Source organism: Amborella trichopoda, chromosome 8, assembly GCF_054954075.1.
Source record: "Amborella trichopoda isolate Santa Cruz 75 chromosome 8, AtrichopodaSantaCruz75HAP2 v2.0, whole genome shotgun sequence".
NCBI classification, from domain to species: Eukaryota; Viridiplantae; Streptophyta; class Magnoliopsida; order Amborellales; family Amborellaceae; genus Amborella; species Amborella trichopoda.
The window spans coordinates 8,206,588-8,225,037 of record NC_142343.1 but is presented as its reverse complement, the minus strand read 5'-3'; the positions used below and the strand labels follow the sequence as shown (position 1 = coordinate 8,225,037).

Below are 18,450 nucleotides of genomic sequence, written 5' to 3'. Positions count from 1 at the left end.
AAACCATTTTCTTTTTTAACGATAGTATCCGCTGACAAGAGTATTTCCGGTTGTTATTTACGAGAGAATCTCATTTTATCCACTCCCCCATAATTTACCGGAGCGTTTCAGTCTATTTAAAAAAGACCTGAGGGTAGTTTTGTCCAATTATCTAAAACTGTGTGTTGCAGTCACGCAACAAAATCGCGAGCCCTGTAAACCGTTTCTCAGAAATTTGGCGGGCTTCTCAGAAACACTCCTCTCTCTCTAACTCTCTCTCTCCTCTCTCTCTAACTCTCTCTCTCCTCTCTCTCTTTCTCTCTCTCTCTGAACTTAGTCCCCTCTCTATTTTTTGCTTTATACAGCTCACTCTCTATCTCTCTTCTCTGCAAGTTAAACCTACGAAGATACCAGAGGGAGGGCAAGGTAAGCGATAAATTTGCAGCTTCTTCCTGCGATTTCTGCATTTTCGCCATAAAAATCGGATATACTTCTTTAGTTTTGTGATTTGTACAGTGATTCTTTTCAGAAATGCATGTTCCTCTTGATTTTTCTATTTCCTTTAATGTCAAAGGATTTGATAGCTTTTTGCTATCGAACTTTAATGTCACTGTAGGTTGTGCATTTTCCATGCTTAATCTTGTGCTATTGTTCTTTATTCATGTGGTATTCGTATAGTTTTGCTTCAGAAATACACATTCGTTACTATTTTTTTCATTTTCCCTCGAATTTCAACTGTTTATGTGGCCGTTTTCACTTTTATTTTGATCTGGGCCTGCTAGCTTATAGAACCCTTCAGTGTCACTGTGGTTTGTCTAGTCTTCATTCTTAATATTGTGCTATCCGTTTCCTTTTACTTTTGTATCTGGATTATAAAACTTTGGTATTGTGGTTTGTGTATTTTCCATGCTTAATATTGTGCTATTGTTCTTCATTCGTGTGGTATTTGTACAGTTTTACTTCAGAAATGCGCATTCGTTACTAATTTTTCGTTTTCCCCTTAATTTCAACTGTTTATGTGGCCAATTAAACTTTTATTTTGATCTGGACCTGCCATTTTATATAACGCTTCAATGTGACTGTGGTTTGTGAAGTCTTCATTCTTAATATTGTGCTATTGTTTGTTGTTTTAGGATGTTTGTATAGATTCTCTTTATAAATTCACATGGAGCAAACTTCTAAAAATTTATTTCCTTTTTAGGAGTTTAGGTAGCCTTTTTTCCTTTTATGTTGTCTCTATTCCTTTTCACTTGAGAAAATGCTTAATGTTGCTTTTGTTTTTTTGCTCTCATACATACTATTGTGCTATTGTTATTTATTTGTGTATCAGTATAGATTGATGTGCTAATTTAGTAAATTCCCTTGTTTTTTTTTTTTTTTTCTCTTTAAGTCAAAGATTTAGGTAGCCCGTTTACCATTTATTTTACCTCTGGACATTCACTTTAGAAAATGCTCAATGTAGTTGTTGTTTCTACAGTTTCGCTGTTACTTGTGCAGTTAACATGCTTGATTAGTATGAATCACTGTCATCCTTTATTTGTGTGATAATTGTGTAAATTCCTTTTAGAAATTTACGTTTAGTAAATCTCCAGCTAATTTTTTGTTTTCCCTTTAAGATCGAATCTCAGATACCTGTTGTCTCTTTTATCTTGTCTCTATACTGTTTCACTTAGAAAATGCTTACTGGTACTGTTATTTGTGTAGTTTCACTGTTATTACCTTGCTTCATTACTATGAAATATGCAGTTGCTAACTATTTTTATGCTATGTTTATATATTTGGTTTCTCTTGCGTTGTTGTATGTGATCCATATTCTGTTCTAACCTATATTGGAGAGGAGAAATATAAAATATGACTATTTGGTCACGGTAACAACCATGGAAATGTGGTTAATCACCGTCCAATCAATTGGTTGGATGGTGATAGAGAGAAAGTAGGGGCGTACAATCACTGAATTGTATGGTGGGAACCACTTCCCCTGATTACCATCCAACACATTGATGGGATGGGGTTATGGTGAACATATTGATCAAATGATACAAACCCTATTTGAAAATGGCTTTGAGACCTTGCACTTTTTTTTTTATATTCTTAACCTGGTAGACTTACATTGATTACAGGAAGTTTGATTCTCTTATCTAAAAGTAAACAAGTTTGCAGGCAATTGATTTTCTGATGAAAGCAAATTTTCTCATTTTTTATTTTATTTTATTTATGATTTGACATGTATTCTCAGAGTGCGAGTCCTGTTATGCATCGTTTCATTTTATCATATTCATTTTTTTTTATGTTGCCAACCATTAAAATTGATTTCCTCTCCTTTGATTTACTGGACTTCCTAACTTTATGGTTATTTTTCTTTTTGAGAAGAATTATCTGTATTTATTGTAGTGATTTAGTACAATTGTTGCCTTTCACAAGAAATGGATGCCTCTGCTAAGAATTACATAATTGACTCTATTATCTGAGGGGGTAGGAGGAAAATAGGGAGAGCAGGGGGAGAGATGGAGGAATAGAAGGAGAGAAGGGGGGCTTCAAATGATCATCGCGACCATTACATGGCCTGGTGGGGTAGGGTGTAGGTACTTTCTATCCTGCTCTTTCTTAAGTGTTGAGCTGGGAGATGGCCAGAGATGTGCAATCAGCACCATCCTTCACGAGAGTGCTAGGGCACTGACCTATCCCCGTGTGTGTCGAAAGCATACACTAAAGACTGCATACTTCATGGATCTCATCAAAGACATGCTCTACCTCCAAGGAGGAACGCCATTCTTGTTTGAAAAATCCAGTGCATGGAGATGTACCTTTTTTCCTGGTCGATTACACTCAAGGAGTCACCTTCCATCTCCAAGGAGGAATACCATTATTGTTTTAAAAGCTTGATCTTCATAGGAAGGCCTGCGCATCGGCCACCATTGCAGTAGGGGTGCCCACAGGTCCTCGGAATGACAAAAGGAGAGTAGCTGAAGTGTTCCTTAATACACCTCAATTCCCTCCCTCCCAGTAGTTACAAAAGGAACTTCCATCAAAATTCAATTTGATGGTGCCTAGTTGGGGTAGAGTCCAATGTGCGAATCCTGGAATCCTCAAGGGAATGGTCCTCATGATGGAGTTCCTTAAAAGTAACCCAACTGATTACAGCAGACATGAGTTTGTCCACAATTGCTTCTAGACATGATATGTTATGTTCTATCCAGATGGTAAAAAATAGTAGCTCTCCAAAGGAGGCCACTTGTTGGAAGGGGATCTGAAAGTGCCTTGCAGGTAGCTGTTGACTGGATTCAGGGGTTAGAGGTCCAGAGATGGTCACCAAAGTCACGCTAAAGGAATACATGGTAGGCTGCTTCTTCAATCCTTATTACGCAGCACACTTTTGTTCGTTAATTGTATCACTTTACGCTATAAATGGTCCACAATAAGGGTCCTGTTTTGTAACAATAGCAAGTAGAAAGCCTGGCTAAAGTGAAGCATACTTGTTAACCACTGTGAGATGGTGACTATAGAAAGATGCCGCCGAAGATTGACCTCATTTGGCTGGTTCAGACTCCATTTGATCTCTTCCTTGTCTAGAAATAAACGGGGAGTTAAGGATGGCCAGAAGGGTCTCCAGTTCGTGCTTGTCTTTGTTGTATAGGTTCCCCCTTAATCTCGGTGACTAAACAATTTGCCATCCAAGAACTTTGTGAGAGTCTATTGCACTGCAGTCTTGGCCAATAGCAACCAAAAATTAGGCAACATGGTTTCCACTGCACTCTCGCCAATCCACCTATCTTTCCAGAACTGAATTTGCTTCCCTGTTTTCATTAAAAAATGGATACAATTGTCAATCGGAGAAAATAAGGAACACCGAGGTGTCATTCTTCTGGACCCCCAAGGCTGTTGAATTAGCTTCCCCTTTTGGAATCCATCTCGATGCTCCGACTCCATAGTTATGCCTAATCCTTTCAAGTAGCAAATCTCCACCGTCCAACAGTGCAACATTCATATCCTTAAACCTTCTAATCCCTAACCCACCTTGTCTCTGAACTTTGCACACCATTTCGCTCTTGATGAGGTAGAATTTTTGCGCAACCCCCCCTCCCCCCCCCAATAGCGACCAAAAATTAGGCAGCATGGCCACTGCACTCTGTCCAATCCACCTATCTTTCCAGAACTGAATTTGATACCCTGTTTTCACTGAAATACAATTGGAGAAAAGAAGAAACACCGAGGTGACATTTTTCTGTGCCCCTAAGGCTGTTGCATTAGCTTCCTCTTTTGGAATCCATCCCGATGAATCGACTCCACATTTATGCCTTATCCTCTTGAGTAGCAAATATCCACTGTCCAACAGTGCAACATGCATATCCTTTAGACCTTCTAATCCCTAAACCACCTTCTCTCTTAGATTTGCATACCATTTCCCACTCTCTCCAATCCACCTATCTTTCCAGAACTGAATTTGATTCCCTGTTTTCACTGAAAAATGGATACAATTGGAGAAAAGAAGGGACTCCAAGGTGACATTTTTCTGGGCCCCTAAGGCTGTTGCATTAGCTTCCTCTTTTGGAATCCATCCCGATGCACCGACTCCACATTTATTCCTTATCCTCTTGAGTAGCAAATCTCCACTGTCCAACTGTGTGATATTGATATCCTTAAACCTTCTAATCCCTAACCCCCTCCCCCAAAAAAACAAAAAACAAAAAAACAAAAAAGCTCCCCAAAATAAGCAATGTCTCATGATATGCTCTAAGTCTATTGGCGATAGAAATTGGCATCTTAAATGGGGACGTTTCGAATTCCTGAATATTGGGCATTGTTGTTTTGATTAAAGTGATCCTTGATTCTAAAGATCAGAAATATTCTGTGGGACATTGTGGCTTTATGGTTATTTCCACTAGGACAATTTTATCGAAAGGATGCAAATAAGTTATAGATTTCAGTTAATTATCATAGAAATGGGTATGCTGCTTGATGCTACCTGTAAGCTCAATTTCATGTGTTTCCGTGTTTCTAATTTGACCGTTTACTACTCAAGATTATGCTCTATATGTGAACCTTGCCATGGATTTGCTTAATCCTTTTTTATGTTTCTTGCAATTTGTTATTTCTTTGTTCTACAAGTAAATTTCTTGTCTCTTGTGCATGTTGCTTGAATTGAAGTTAATCTTACTGGAAGATTTTTCATTAGTTTATAGATTTGATTTTTTGATGCATAGAATATGCTGTGTACATGAACCTTGACATTGTCTTTCTTTATTTACAACTACTTCTCTAGTGCCCAGTATAATCCTAATATATTTTGCCTTAAACTGTTATAATCTATCTATGCTTAAATTTAGATTGATTTCAGAAATTTTGATTTTCCTCCCTTCTGTTTGAAATAACTTTGGGTATTACGGATTTTTATTTATTTATGTATTGAATTGATTCATTTTGTATTCTCTGAGCAATTGTATGCACCAATGCAAGTTCTGATATTCTATTTAATTTGTGTTCTTTGTTTTTGTTAACTGTTAAAGTGATTTCATTGCCTTGCTTTACAGAACTTCTTTAATTATATGTTGTTTTTTGCTAGTAAAGTTTCATCAAAGGAAACAAGTAAGATGTGTTTAGTAAACTAATTAGTGGAACAGATCTTTTAACAGTCGAGAAACCCCCCAGATTGTTTTTTTTATTTCATTTTGAGGTAAGCATCACCATGCTGGCTTCTATGTGTGGCATATTTTTTGCTCATATGTCATAACTTGTATTGGAAATATTTGGCTGCTTGGAGTTGTCTTTACTCTTAATGCATCATTTTCCGTTTGTTTATATTTTTACTCTATCGGTTAGTGATTATAATGTGCTCAATTCATTGACCTTGACATTGATTTGCTTGCATTTTAAGTAATAAACTTCGTGTCAGTGTTTATTTACTCCAGCATATTCTAAGGCTTATGGGCATCTATTTTCTACACTCCATTGGTGCTGCTTATTCACAACAGAGGTTTATTTTTCACATTGGTCATTCACGCTTCGATTTTTTTCATGGGTTAATGTCATATTTTCTACACTTCATATTTTCTTGTTATGTTTTGAGTAACAATTATAGTATCTGATTAGGAACCTTTTAAGGCCATGCTTTATTTCTGTTTTTCACCAATGAGGCTTAGTTAGTGTTTCCTGAATTATGTACACTAACGATAAGTTCTGTTAATCAAAACCCAGGAAAAATTGAAGTTGTTTTAAACTGAATAAAGTTATTCTGGGTTATGATGACTTTTTGGTTGATTGAAGAACCTGGAATTTGAAGTGAATAAAACTTTGAATTTATTTTTAGATTTTAATGAAGGTCATAACGATTTTTTTGTGTTATCTTGTGGTAGGCTTGACGGCATAATGGGATCAAGTTCTGATGAAGAAGGTGAAATAAGCGAGTCAGACATCGATGAATGTGTGGAAAACATATACAGTGAGTTGAAATCAGGAAAACACCTCATAAAGAACTACGATGGCACCTTTAGATGCCCTTTCTGTAAAGGGAAGAAGAAGCAAGATTATCGCCACAAGGACCTCCTTCAGCATGCCACCGGGGTGGGTGCTTCATCTAATAGGGGCACAGAAGAAAAGGCAAAGCACCAAGCCCTAGGCAAGTTTTTGAAGGAAGAAGTGCCTGATGAGCCTGGCCACTCAAATGAGCAAAAAGAACTACCAAAACCTCTGACTATGTCGAAATCTGATGATCTACTTGTTTTCCCTTGGATGGGTATCATTGTCAATATAGAAACTGACTACATCCGTAAGGATGGAAAATATGTAGGTCTCGGTTCCACTCAATTGAAGGATGAGTTGGAAAAGGAAAAGCTTCGACCAGTTAAAGTTCATGCTAAATGGAATCATCAGGGTCACACAGGTAAGGCTGTGGTTGATTTCCACAAGGATTGGACAGGGCATCATGATGCCATGTCTTTTGAGAAACATTATGCTGAGTTGCACCGTGGTAAGAAGCAGTGGTTTCATGAAAAGAGGAGCGGTAGATCCCACAAGAAGGGTTTCTATGGTTGGGTCGCACGGTTGGATGACTATGAGGCTGAAGATATCATTGGTAAACACCTCCGACAAAATGGGGATCTAAAAACTGTTGCTGATCTTGCCCAAGAGCAAGAGAGAAGAAAACAAATGCTTGTTCAAGATCTAGCGAATGAGATTGATAACAAGAATAGGCGTATAGAGTCACATGAGGAGAAATTGAAGGAAATGGAGTACCAAAAGAATGAACTGGACAAAAAGCTAGCCCTGCAAGATGAAGCTCACAGGAAAGGTGCTTGGCTTCTGATGTGTCTGTTTTTCATACGTTGTAATCTATTTTTTTTGGGATTTTAATAACCTCTGCAACTATTGAATCATGTTTAGGTTAAAAGTTAACCTTTTTAATGTTGTATCATACAGCTTTCTGTAATAAATAAATCTGAGTCCTGCCCTACCTCCTCTTTCTTAGCTAGGAAAAAAGAGAGTACTTGACTGGCTCATGAAAATGGAACTTTGTGCTTTGGGGCACTTGGTTTATATGTAAGAATCTGGGTATCTTGATTATATATTGTATTACTTTGAATTTTCATATGATTTCCTGTTTTTGTCGATCTATTATTTTTTTGGAGAGATTTCTCTTTTCTTTTAATGTCCATTAATAAGTCCTGAAGAAATACTAAACAAGACCAATGAATGAAAATGCAATTTGTGAATTATGTATCTGTTGGAAAAGTCACACTGTTTTTAGTTTAGGAAGCCTCATAGAGCACACATCATAAAATTTATGAGCATTTTTCTCTGTATGTTTAGGCTGCTTTGCCTTTCAAAAAGAATAATGTATGTTAGGCTGACTTTTATTGGGATGTGTGCCTGCATTCTGGTTTAGGTGCTGTTTTCTCTGTTTGAATTAAATCGTAAGTTCTGAAAGTTATTGGACAGTAATTCATGCTTATATTATTTTTGCACCGTGTATCTTAAAATTTGTTAATAATTGGTTTTTTTCTTCCTTTTTATGATGAGGCTATCTGAATTCTATTTAGATGCGTGTCTGCACTCTGGTTTATGTGTATGAAATTTCTTAGTGTCTCTGCATGTTGTATCATGTTGCTTTTAGTCTGAAAGGTTCGTCTTGTATGCTATATAATTGCATTATGCATGCAGAGCTGGCAACTAAAAACCAAAGGAATTCAGAAGGTTAGTTCTTCAGTCTTGATAAATCAATTTAAGTATGGCAGTTGTCATAGTTTCTTCTGGCAGTGCTAACATGATGTCATTATGCTAGATGATCATTATTATGATATTCTTTGGTTCAAGCTGAAATCTTTAAGATAAAATAAAGAAATTTGTTTATGTGAAGGAGTCTCCAGAGGATCTCCCTCCATGAATATCAGTGTTCCTATGCAGTAGGATGTATTTAAGCATCGGGATTGATGTAGGGTGTTTCTTAGATTTTTTTTGTTCCCCATTGGTTTAACCCCAACTTGATTCAACTTGATGTATGCCTTTCATCACCAATAATATTTATTACTTATCAAGACAAAGGCAAAATGGGAAATAATGATGTAGGAGGTCCCTTGTATTTGATTGCATGGAGTTCCATCCCCAATCATAGGATTAGACATTAATGGGTGAGGGGATGGTGGATAGTAGCACCAGCTTGGTGGTTATTGGATGGTGGAGTAGTTACCCTTCCATTGCCTGTTACATCTCTAATATTAATGGTTGGGAGGGAACTCCCATGTAACCAAATACAAGGATCCCCTTGCTGATCATTGTTCAAAAAAGTTATTGCATATGTTTCCTTTGCTTTATAATTCACCTGTATGGATTCATCATTTTGGTGATATACTTAGCTTTATATGCTGGAATTTTCTGGGTTGTGCTGGTACATTCACCATACAAATGTTGAAATTTGAAATTACTTGATATTTTACTCCTCCTTATCAGAGCTTAAAAAGGAAAGGCAGAGGCAAGCTGATAACTGGACACAGCTAATGGAGGAACGAAACAGACATAAAGCCACTTTGGATTTAGAGAGGGATAGATTAGAAAGACGGCATAGAGAACTGGAAAGATTGGAGGCTCACAATGATGCTGAGAAGAAAAAACTTGAGGAGGAAAAGAGAAAAGTAAGTATCATTTGTAGTACTTTTTTCTTTTATGTGTGTAAAAGGCATTGAAATGTAAAATCCTTGGATTGCGATTGAGATAGTAGTACCTACTTCTGACATGATGGATAAAATATTGATCATACTGCACTTGCAGAGGGGTAAAATATTTCATTTAGCTAATCTGGACTTTATGCTTGTCTGAACCTTAGTGGAATGAGAGCTTTCTAAATATGTATTGACTGAACTTACAACGCCACAATGTTATGCTGCATAGTTCTTCACTTTGACCTTAAGAATCATCGTAATCAGTGAAAGATATAAGGAGCTGAGATTTGTCAAAGAACACTACATAGGTTGTCACAATTATCTTAATTAGAACTGCTGTGTGACTGTTCTTATTTGGTGCTTTGACAGCTTAAAGTTATAAGCTTCTAATCCTGGCACTGCTGAACCTTGATTTTGGCAAAATTTTATAATATCCCAAAATTTAATTGGTTTTTTATTTTTTATTTTTTATGTAATTTCAGAATGCTCTGAAAAACAGCTCTCTTGAAAAAGCCAGCCTGGAGCAGAAAATAGTTGATGGAGAGGTGAAGAAGCTTATGGAGCATCACAAGGTCAGTTGCTTGGGTTGATGCAATCAATTGGCCTTTTTTCCTTTTTAAATTCTACTCTCTAAATGTCCTCCATTTTCTCCTTAAGATGCCCTGATCTTTTGCACAGATAGAACAAGAGAGGTTGGCAAATGTAATTCGCAAACAACAAAAAGAACTGAATGAGAAACAGACATTGGAAGTGGAAATCCAAAAGTTGAAAGGAGAATTAGTGATGATGAAACATATGGGAGGAGAAAACAACTCGGAAGTATGTGAAAAAATGAAGCTAGTGACTGAGGAACTTCAAGAAAAGGAAAATGAAATGGAAAGCTTAGAAGAACTCAACAGTGTTCTTGTAAGCAAGGAACGGGAAACGAATGATGAGCTGCAAGCAGCTCGTAAAGAAGCAATCCAGGCATGGTCTTTCTTTTGTTTCTAGTATTTATTATCCAGCTAATCTCATGAAAACTACTTCTAAATGCCATTGGTTTCTATGCAATTATATGTTATACTTGTAGCGACAGAGCATCTATTGTCAAGCCTACTATTGTTCTCGATTTTTGTGAATACATAATTGTTTCTGTTTTAATGGGGATGAGTCCTGAAACTGACATGTAGCCTTACAGTATTTTAAGGACCAAACCCACGGTCGTGCACATATTGGTGTGAAGAGAATGGGGGTTCTTGATGAACAGCCATTTTATCGTGCTGTCAAGGCAAAGCTTCCAAATGAAGATTGGCAACTGAAAGCTTCAGAGTTGTGCTCCTTGTGGGACGCTCACACCAGAGACCCAGCCTGGCATCCTTTCAAGACTGTTTCTATTGATGGCAAGGATCGTGTATGTCTAGGGAACTCTTAACTTCATTTAATGTCTTAATTCTAACGCGCCCAGATGCATATATGCATGGCTGAAGTATATGCTTGCATTCTTTCACATTACCAATTCACCACTTGGTTCTCTGAACATCTTTGATCTCCCTTCTGTCAAGCAACTGTCGTTATGCATATTTGCAGTCCAGTGTGTATACAAGCATGCAAGTGGATTTGCCTTTATTCTTCTCTCTGTAAACTGTTATACTCTCACCGTCTTTCTGTGCTCTCTCTCTCTCTCTGTCTCTCTCTCTCTCTCTCTCTCGTTTTCTTGGATGTGTCAACTTTGTCAAATTTTGATTCAGTATTTAAAATTTCTAGGATTACAAGTCTGGCAGTGTTGTAAATAACTATGGTCATGCAGCCTGCACATATCAAGTTGGCTGTACTAGCCTAAGTCGATTGTATTTATTTCCTTGTTGCACATATCATTCAATGTTTTTCCATCCTTATGCCTCTGGCATTCATGGAAATTTCTGTTGATCATGCAGGAGGTTATCGATGAAAATGACGAGAAGTTCAAAGAGCTTAGAGATGAGTATGGAGATGAAGTTTGTAAAGCTGTGGAAACAGCTATGCTCGAGCTCAATGATTACAACCCTAGTGGAAGATATCCAGTACCAGCTCTGTGGCATTTCAAAGAGGGTAGGCAGGCCAGCTTACAAGAGGTGATCCACCATTTTGTGAAGCAGAACAAGACAAAGAAGCGGAAGAGAACGTAGAAATGCAGATTCTTTATTGCAGTTATTTTGAGGTTTGGATTTCACTCCTTGTTTTCACACGGATAATGATCAAAATTCAAATCTTGGGAAAGTTAAACTGTGGAAATATAGTGAAATATAGTGGTTGATAACTAAATCTGAGAGATTTTGTAGTATCTCTTTGAAAATAGTCAGGCATAATATCTTGATGATGGTTAGATCTTTCTCATGGTTATGGGAGTACTGTTGTGGATTAGATTTTTGGTGGTTCTTTTTTTTGTGGTTTGTTGAGTTTTCATGTGGTGTTGTAGTCGTCTCAGTCTGGTTTTCAGCTCTCATTGTTGCTATAATTTTCATGATTTTTTATATTTGTTTTCGAGAGTTATATTTTCTGTTGTATGTGTTTTCGAAATTGGGTGTTCCTTTTGAATTCTTAGTTCTGGTTTAACTGTCATGTCAAATTAAAAGGTGATGCCCTAGTTTTTCTAATCATTTCAACCAATCGCGTTTTTTTCAATTGGGTGAGCTGATTTTTGCTTCAAATCTTGAATTCCAGTGTGATGTTAGGTTGATTTTCTGGTACTTATCACTTTGCTTATTACTTAGTTCCAGTTGAGTACAGGAACTATCTTTCTATGTGCTGACCTTAAATTTAAATATAGGAGAAAAAGTTGAAAAGGAGAAGCATGTATGTACTTCAGTTTTGGTACCATAGCCATCTAGTGGGTTGCATGTTTGAGTCTCATGCTTACAATTCAACAGAGGACATTAAAGAAAAGGGGAAGAGATATTCTATCGACTGTGGATTCTCCTTAGTCATGCCAAATATCTGCAGTTAAAATTTATTACTCGTTGGAAATGTACTTTCTGTGATTCTTTTTCAGTAAACAAATGCACAAATTTATGGCGTAATACCACCAATTAGGTCAATTCCTAATTCAATCATTTGATAATTCCCCATTTTTGGTATTTGGATTGATGATTGGTCGATATCTTCACATATGATAATGTTCTACACTAATGTGATGCTAAGAACATATTTTTTATTCGACTTGTGTTTGACATTCGTCTTCATCTTTTTTTTTTCTGAGCAGTGCTCATCTATTTTGACCAGAAATGAACATTCGGTGTTATTTATGCAAGGATTCATGCTTCTCTCATTTCTTCCCATGGCTTCCTTATACCTATCATGGACTATTTAATCATTTAACATAATGGATTTCACATGTTTAAGTTTTATTTATATTGGCTTTTAGGAACATTAAGATTTTCTTAATAAAAATATCAGGGTTATCTTGAACCAGTAATCTTAGGCCGAGTAAAATTTGTCAATTCACAGAATGGGGTTTTGGGAACATTAGGGTTTTCTTAATAAAAATATCCGGGAATCTTGAACCAGAAATCTTATTCTGAGTAAAATTTGTTCTAATGGGAATTTGCCTGTGTGTGTGGTGTGTGGTTGTGTGTGTACATGAACTTTATTACTGTCAATTTGAGCACGGACCTAAACAAAGTCGTGGTCCCATTTATGGTCCTGATCTGACAAAGATTTCTATGGCACTACATTAAGGCCTGTACCATGGATCAAAAGGTTGGGTATTACTTGCCTTAGGAACTAGGTGTGGGATGAAAAAGGAGACGAATGTAATTATGTGCTCCAAGGTGGGGAGAAGGGTTCCGAGTCTGAGGACCCTTCTTGGTTAATGATCACGGTATTAGGAGCTCTCCCTTGTGTGCTTTGGGAACTTGAATGAGGTAAGGAATGCCTTCAATTGGAGGCACAAAAAAGTTTCAATGTATTGAAGATAGGCCCATGGTCCCGATTATGGATGAAGGGATTTTTTTTTTTGTTGATGCTGTTAACTGTTGTATAAAAGAAGGAAAGGATTACAGCGGTCCGTTGAGAGGGCCCACAGGCCGGGCCTCTCTGCAAAAAATAGGCTTCCCCATAGAGAATAGCCCTACAGACTGGATGACGGGATTAGAATTGTGTTTTAAAATACATGGTGGTGTTGGAGAAAGTAAAGTAGGAATGCAATATACTAAAGTCCTAGCCATAGTCTACATGAATCATAGGGACTATTTTGATTGGCTCACAACATGAAGTTTGAAGAATCGCATAAACTAGTAATTCTGCTAATGAGAAAATGATAGAGGAAATAAACACAACTGGACACAAGCTCACAACAAACGCAAAAAGCAAAACGAGAAAAAAATAATGCAAAAAGAATACCAATATTTTGTATGGTTTCACATATACATAACTTCTTCGACGTGTGAAGATGATCAATAATTTTTTACTAATCAATAGAAAAAAAATTACAAAATAACCCTCTCTTGAGAGAACTAAAAACACAAACTTAATTTTTCATAAAGCCTTTCTCTACACTTCCTCTTTATACCCAAAATTTCTCTCTACACAACCCAAGGATACACTAATTACTCTCTCTTCCCACACGCCTATTTATAGAGGAAAGAAACTTAATTTTTCATAAAGCCTTTCTCTACACTTCCTCTTTATACCCAAAATTTCTCTCTACACAACCCAAGGATACACTAATTACTCTCTCTTCCCACACGCCTATTTATAGAGGAAAGAAGGAAGCCTGAAAAAGTTAATCATGTGAGGCCTTCTTTATCTCCTTATGATAAGGATAGACGCAAGCCATTATTATCCACTTTTTGATAAGTTAAATCATCACCCTCATCGTCAAAACCTTTTCCTAACTATTTTTTGATAGGTCAAATATGATACAATCAGGAAACCTAAACTAATCGCCCAAAATTATGAAACTCAAAGAATATCTCCATAGAATAATGACTTGAAATTCAAGACATATCACAACAATAATCGTGTAGTTTGAGGAGCCACATAGATGAGGTATAATGGCAAAAGGCACAATGAGTGAGCTCTTTTGTTGATGTGAAGGCATACTAGAAATATGAGTGAGCTCCTTTGTTGATGTGAAGGCATACTAGAAATATAAGAGAACGTGTTGTGTAATATATGGGATTAATGAGCCATAATGTGTTTGCTCTAGTTTACATAGGAATTCATAACCAATTGAAATGGAATAGCGACCTATAAAATCAAAGGTCATGTATGGTTCAATGTTTGTGTCTGGTGTCTACGTGTGAATGTCCACCATGTCTACACCCTATCCTTGTAGTCAATGCCTTACCTGTGCTTAGTCTTTTGCTTAAACTGATCACCGCCTAACTTAGGTGACTCTTCTATTTTCTTATAAACTCATTTACATCTAATGACTCTCTTACCTTTAGAAAACTCCACGGATCTTAGATATGGTTCTTCAGACTTCATCTCTTCATTATGTCATCACTTCACCTGTTATTGTCAACATTCTATGTAGTTTCCTTAAAAAATGATAGCTCGTGGCTTGTGGTAGACAATGCATAAGCTACCATGTCCTCAAAACTGTAACGCATCAATAATTTCTTGGTTCTCTTTTCCCTTCCAAGCTGAGACTCTTCTTTATGTGGAGTAGGCTCAACGACCTTCTCATGGTCAACATTCTCACCTCCACTCTTTGTCAAGGATTTTCTGGCACATATTTTATAGTATTCTCTAGAGTTCTTAACTCCACCTCAATTTTATTACTATTGCTGCGTTTTTTCTTTTTCGTACCCTTTGAAATGTGTTTCAATATAATCGACTATTCAAACTTAACGTCACAACTGATAATAAATGTGCCCGACTTAGGATTTGGGCACCACAAGTTATTATAGCCTTTAACTCCATTTGCACAACCAAGGAAAATATAATTCTTTGATCTCGGACTCAACATATCGTCCTTCACATTAATATAAGCAAGACAACCAAAAATTCTTAGACGAGAATTATCAGCAGGCTTACCATGCCATATCTCTTGTGGTGTTTGTACCATAGTTAGCAAGTTGGGGATTATCAATAAATTGGTTTACCATGAAATTGGAAACTAATCATTTTTATTTTAAAAAGTCGGATGAAAAAATAGGGTAAAAAATATGGATCGGCAAAAATACTTCATGTAAAGAGATTGCGAATATATCGGACTAGGCTAAAAAAATTGGAGTCATAAAATCAAATATGCTTAAAATATTAGAAATTTTGAAACTCTCTCTCTCTCCCTCTCTCTCTCTCTCTATATATATATATATATATATCACTCAGTATAAAAATGACCTCCCTGTAAATATAAATTTCAAATATTCAATGTGATATATCCCTAAATCATAATATGGTTATCTATTCTATTCGGGGTGTGGTTTCTATAAGGTTGTAACCTAAAACAATCCAATTAAGGTGTACCTCCAAATTTGATCATAACATGTAATTTTGGTGTAAAAAATTATTAGGATTATCTTAAAATCTATTTTCATCTCTAATTATAAAATTTGAAACTCTAAAAATGGTTAAAATCAAGTAGATCTCTAAACATATGAAAATCTTGAAAATTGAACAGTCCAGATAATATGTTGCAAGATGCACTATTTTTGGGACCCAAAATCTATTTTTTTTTCATATTCATACATCTCGATGTCGAAATGATTGGTTAGAGGGTTTTTCAACATTAAAACAACCGTTTTCAATGGATTTTTGAGGTGCATTTGTAATTCTACACTTTAAGGTTGCAATCTTGTATAAACTTTTTCCTTCTATTTGCCAAGATAAATATTGGTTAGGTGAATTCAATTTTCATCTTTCTAGAAAGAAATAGTCTACCCCATACTTGTTAATTATGATCTACCCATAACCACCCGAAAAAATAGACACCATAGTAGAGAACCAGAGAAAGTTTTGGGAGAATAGAAATAAAAATAGAAATACAAATTTCATAAAACAGGAAAAATATGTTGAACTTTCCAAAAACAAATAAGAGTATATCAATAGAAAAGTTTATTTGAAACAAAATTTTCAAATTTTGAAAAAGTCGTGTTTTAAACTTCATGAAAAAATTGCGTATTTTTATCGATCGATTGAAAAAGTCATAAATTAAATCGTTTTTCAAAAAAGCACTGATTTTTTGAAAAAGTCGTGGTTAAATAGGTGACTTGCTAGCTATGGTTTGTACTCTATTGCCATAGATGGTGACATGTTGAGGAGGTAACACGTACTAACTGCTTCTACTAAAAAATCCTTTGATAAACCAACATTACTCAACATGATGCAGGCCTTCTTTAGACGTGTCTTGTTCACATGCTTAACAGTTCCATTATGTTGTGGCATCTTCGAAGTGGTGATTGTGACGAATAATTCCTTCGTTCTTACAAAAATTCATAATGTTGCTGACGTATCCTCTCCACCATTGTCGATCCTCACGCACTTCACCTTCTTCCTAGTCCGTCTGTCAACCTTAACTTTCCAATGCTTGAATGTATTTAATACATCACCTTTTTTCTGTAGAGTGTAAGTCCACACCATCTTTGATAAACCATCTATGAAGAAAACAAAGTATATAGATCATCCTTTGAGACAATTGATGCAAGTCCCCATACATAAGAATGAACACACTCAAGAATGTTTGTAGAATGCGCCGACGTGCGAAGCTGCATCCTACACTGTTTGCCATAGGCACTGTACTCACAGAAGTCCAACTTGTGCTTCTGCATGTCGATTGATATTTGCTATATTCCGTCAAAGCTCTCTCACTCAGGTGACCCAGATGCATATGCCACATTTGAGTCAAAGTCAGAAGTATCACCATCAAATATAGCAATTGTTGTTCTGTTTGTGACAGTGCTCCCAATAGACACATATAAACTTGATCCAACCTTTTTGCTTTCATCACAACTGGGGCATCCTTTATGACTTTCAAGATACACATTTTCCAACAAATTTGCAGTCATTGGAATCTAAGGTACCCGAAGAGATAAAATTCTTTTTCAAATCTAGAACATGTCTCACATTAATTAAGGTTCTTACAATTCCATCGTACATCTTGATATTAACTGGCCGAACACTATCGATCTTACATGGCATGTCATTCCCCATCAAAATGGAGTCACCGTCAAGGCCCAGTATGTGGTGAATCAATTCCTATGAGGGCAAATACCATGGGAACATCTCGAATTATGTGGTGAATCAATTCCTATGAGGGCAAATACCATGGGAACATCTCGAATGAAGAATGTACGAGTATTTAGAGTAATCATAATTTGCAGCGAGACTGACAATACATTATTTGTTCCTCTTTCTAAGCTTTCATCAACAATATTGGCCACATCAAAGGCTTTATTTTCCTTTTCTTTGGGCTTTTGGAACTCCGACTTGACATGCCTCTTTTTCTTGCAATTATAGCATCATACATTACCTTTTCTTGAACTGAATCTCGTTCTTGACCTACCTTGACTTTCACATCCCCTTTCATTTTTGTCAACCGACCTCCCTCTAGCCACAAAACCTTCTACATGTGGCTGAGCATTACCCTGCCTCTTTCGCAAATCATTCGAGAGAAGAGTCTATGTCACATCCTCTATCTCTATGGTATCTTTTCCATAGAGCAATGTTCTGACAAGATGCTCATATGAATGAGGTGGCGGGGATAACAAGATAAGCCTTATCTTTGTCTTCTATTTTAACACCATGCTCATTAATAGTCAAATAATTTTATTAATTCCAATGCAACGATTTGTGAGGGACTTCGTCATTTACATGTTCTCAAGCTTTGACCATAATCTTGCTACCGACTCCTCATTAATGATGCTATATAGCGCTTCGCTCGCTAGACACAATCTAATAGTGCTAATAGCCCTCAAAATTACGTCATCCCAGTTTTCATCCAACCTGGTCTCTAGTTTTTTTGGGCAAGTGACATAGTCTCTAGTTTCTGTAACTATTCCCCTCAATTCTATACAATTAAAAAAAGACAAAAATACCCTTAAAAAAAAATAGAAATTCAAAATAACCCCAAACCTAAAATCAATAAAACAGCGGAAAAAAAAAAAAAACTCATTACATTAGAATTCCCAATCAATTGAAATGGAATAGAAGCCTATAAAAATCTAGGGCACGTATGGTCCAATGTTTGTGTCCGTGTCATGTTATTTGTGAATGTCCACAAAATGTTCATGAGGTGTTATGTTATTTGTGAATGTCCACAAAATGTTCATGAGGTGTTTTTGTTTTTGTTTTTGTTTTGGGTAGCTAGCCAAGTTTGAACTAGGGCAAGGTGGGCGAACATAATGTAAAGAGTAGAAGA

General features: G+C 36.4%; 1 protein-coding gene across 4 annotated transcripts; it reads left to right on the top strand.

The window, feature by feature from the left end:
- Positions 1-208: 208 nt before the first annotated feature.
- On the top strand, positions 209-12,411 carry LOC18436136 (protein INVOLVED IN DE NOVO 2). 4 transcript variants are annotated; one of them, XM_006846159.4, is made up of 8 exons: positions 209-405; positions 6,330-7,264; positions 8,920-9,101; positions 9,611-9,700; positions 9,807-10,094; positions 10,306-10,518; positions 11,042-11,304; positions 11,914-12,411. In XM_006846159.4, exons 2-7 carry the CDS (start codon positions 6,343-6,345, stop codon positions 11,270-11,272), a joined length of 1,926 nt encoding a protein of 641 aa, XP_006846222.1. In that variant the 5' UTR covers positions 209-405; positions 6,330-6,342; the 3' UTR covers positions 11,273-11,304; positions 11,914-12,411. The 4 variants fall into 4 exon arrangements, with proteins under 4 accessions (XP_006846222.1, XP_020524075.1, XP_020524076.1 ...); XM_088874798.1 differs by lacking the exon at positions 209-405 and adding an exon at positions 5,857-5,950; XM_020668416.2 differs by lacking the exon at positions 11,914-12,411 and having other exon boundaries at positions 11,042-11,473.
- The last annotated feature ends 6,039 nt before the right edge of the window (positions 12,412-18,450 follow it).

Bases quoted from the DNA above. Each gene is read 5' to 3' on its own strand.
- LOC18436136 (XM_088874798.1), top strand. From the start codon at position 5,901: ATGGGCATCTATTTTCTACACTCCATTGGTGCTGCTTATTCACAACAG. The intron at 5,951-6,329 runs GTTTATTTTTCA...ATCTTGTGGTAG, and splicing joins GCTGCTTATTCACAACAGAG to GCTTGACGGCATAATGGGAT. The intron at 10,095-10,305 runs GCATGGTCTTTC...GTAGCCTTACAG, and splicing joins CTCGTAAAGAAGCAATCCAG to TATTTTAAGGACCAAACCCA.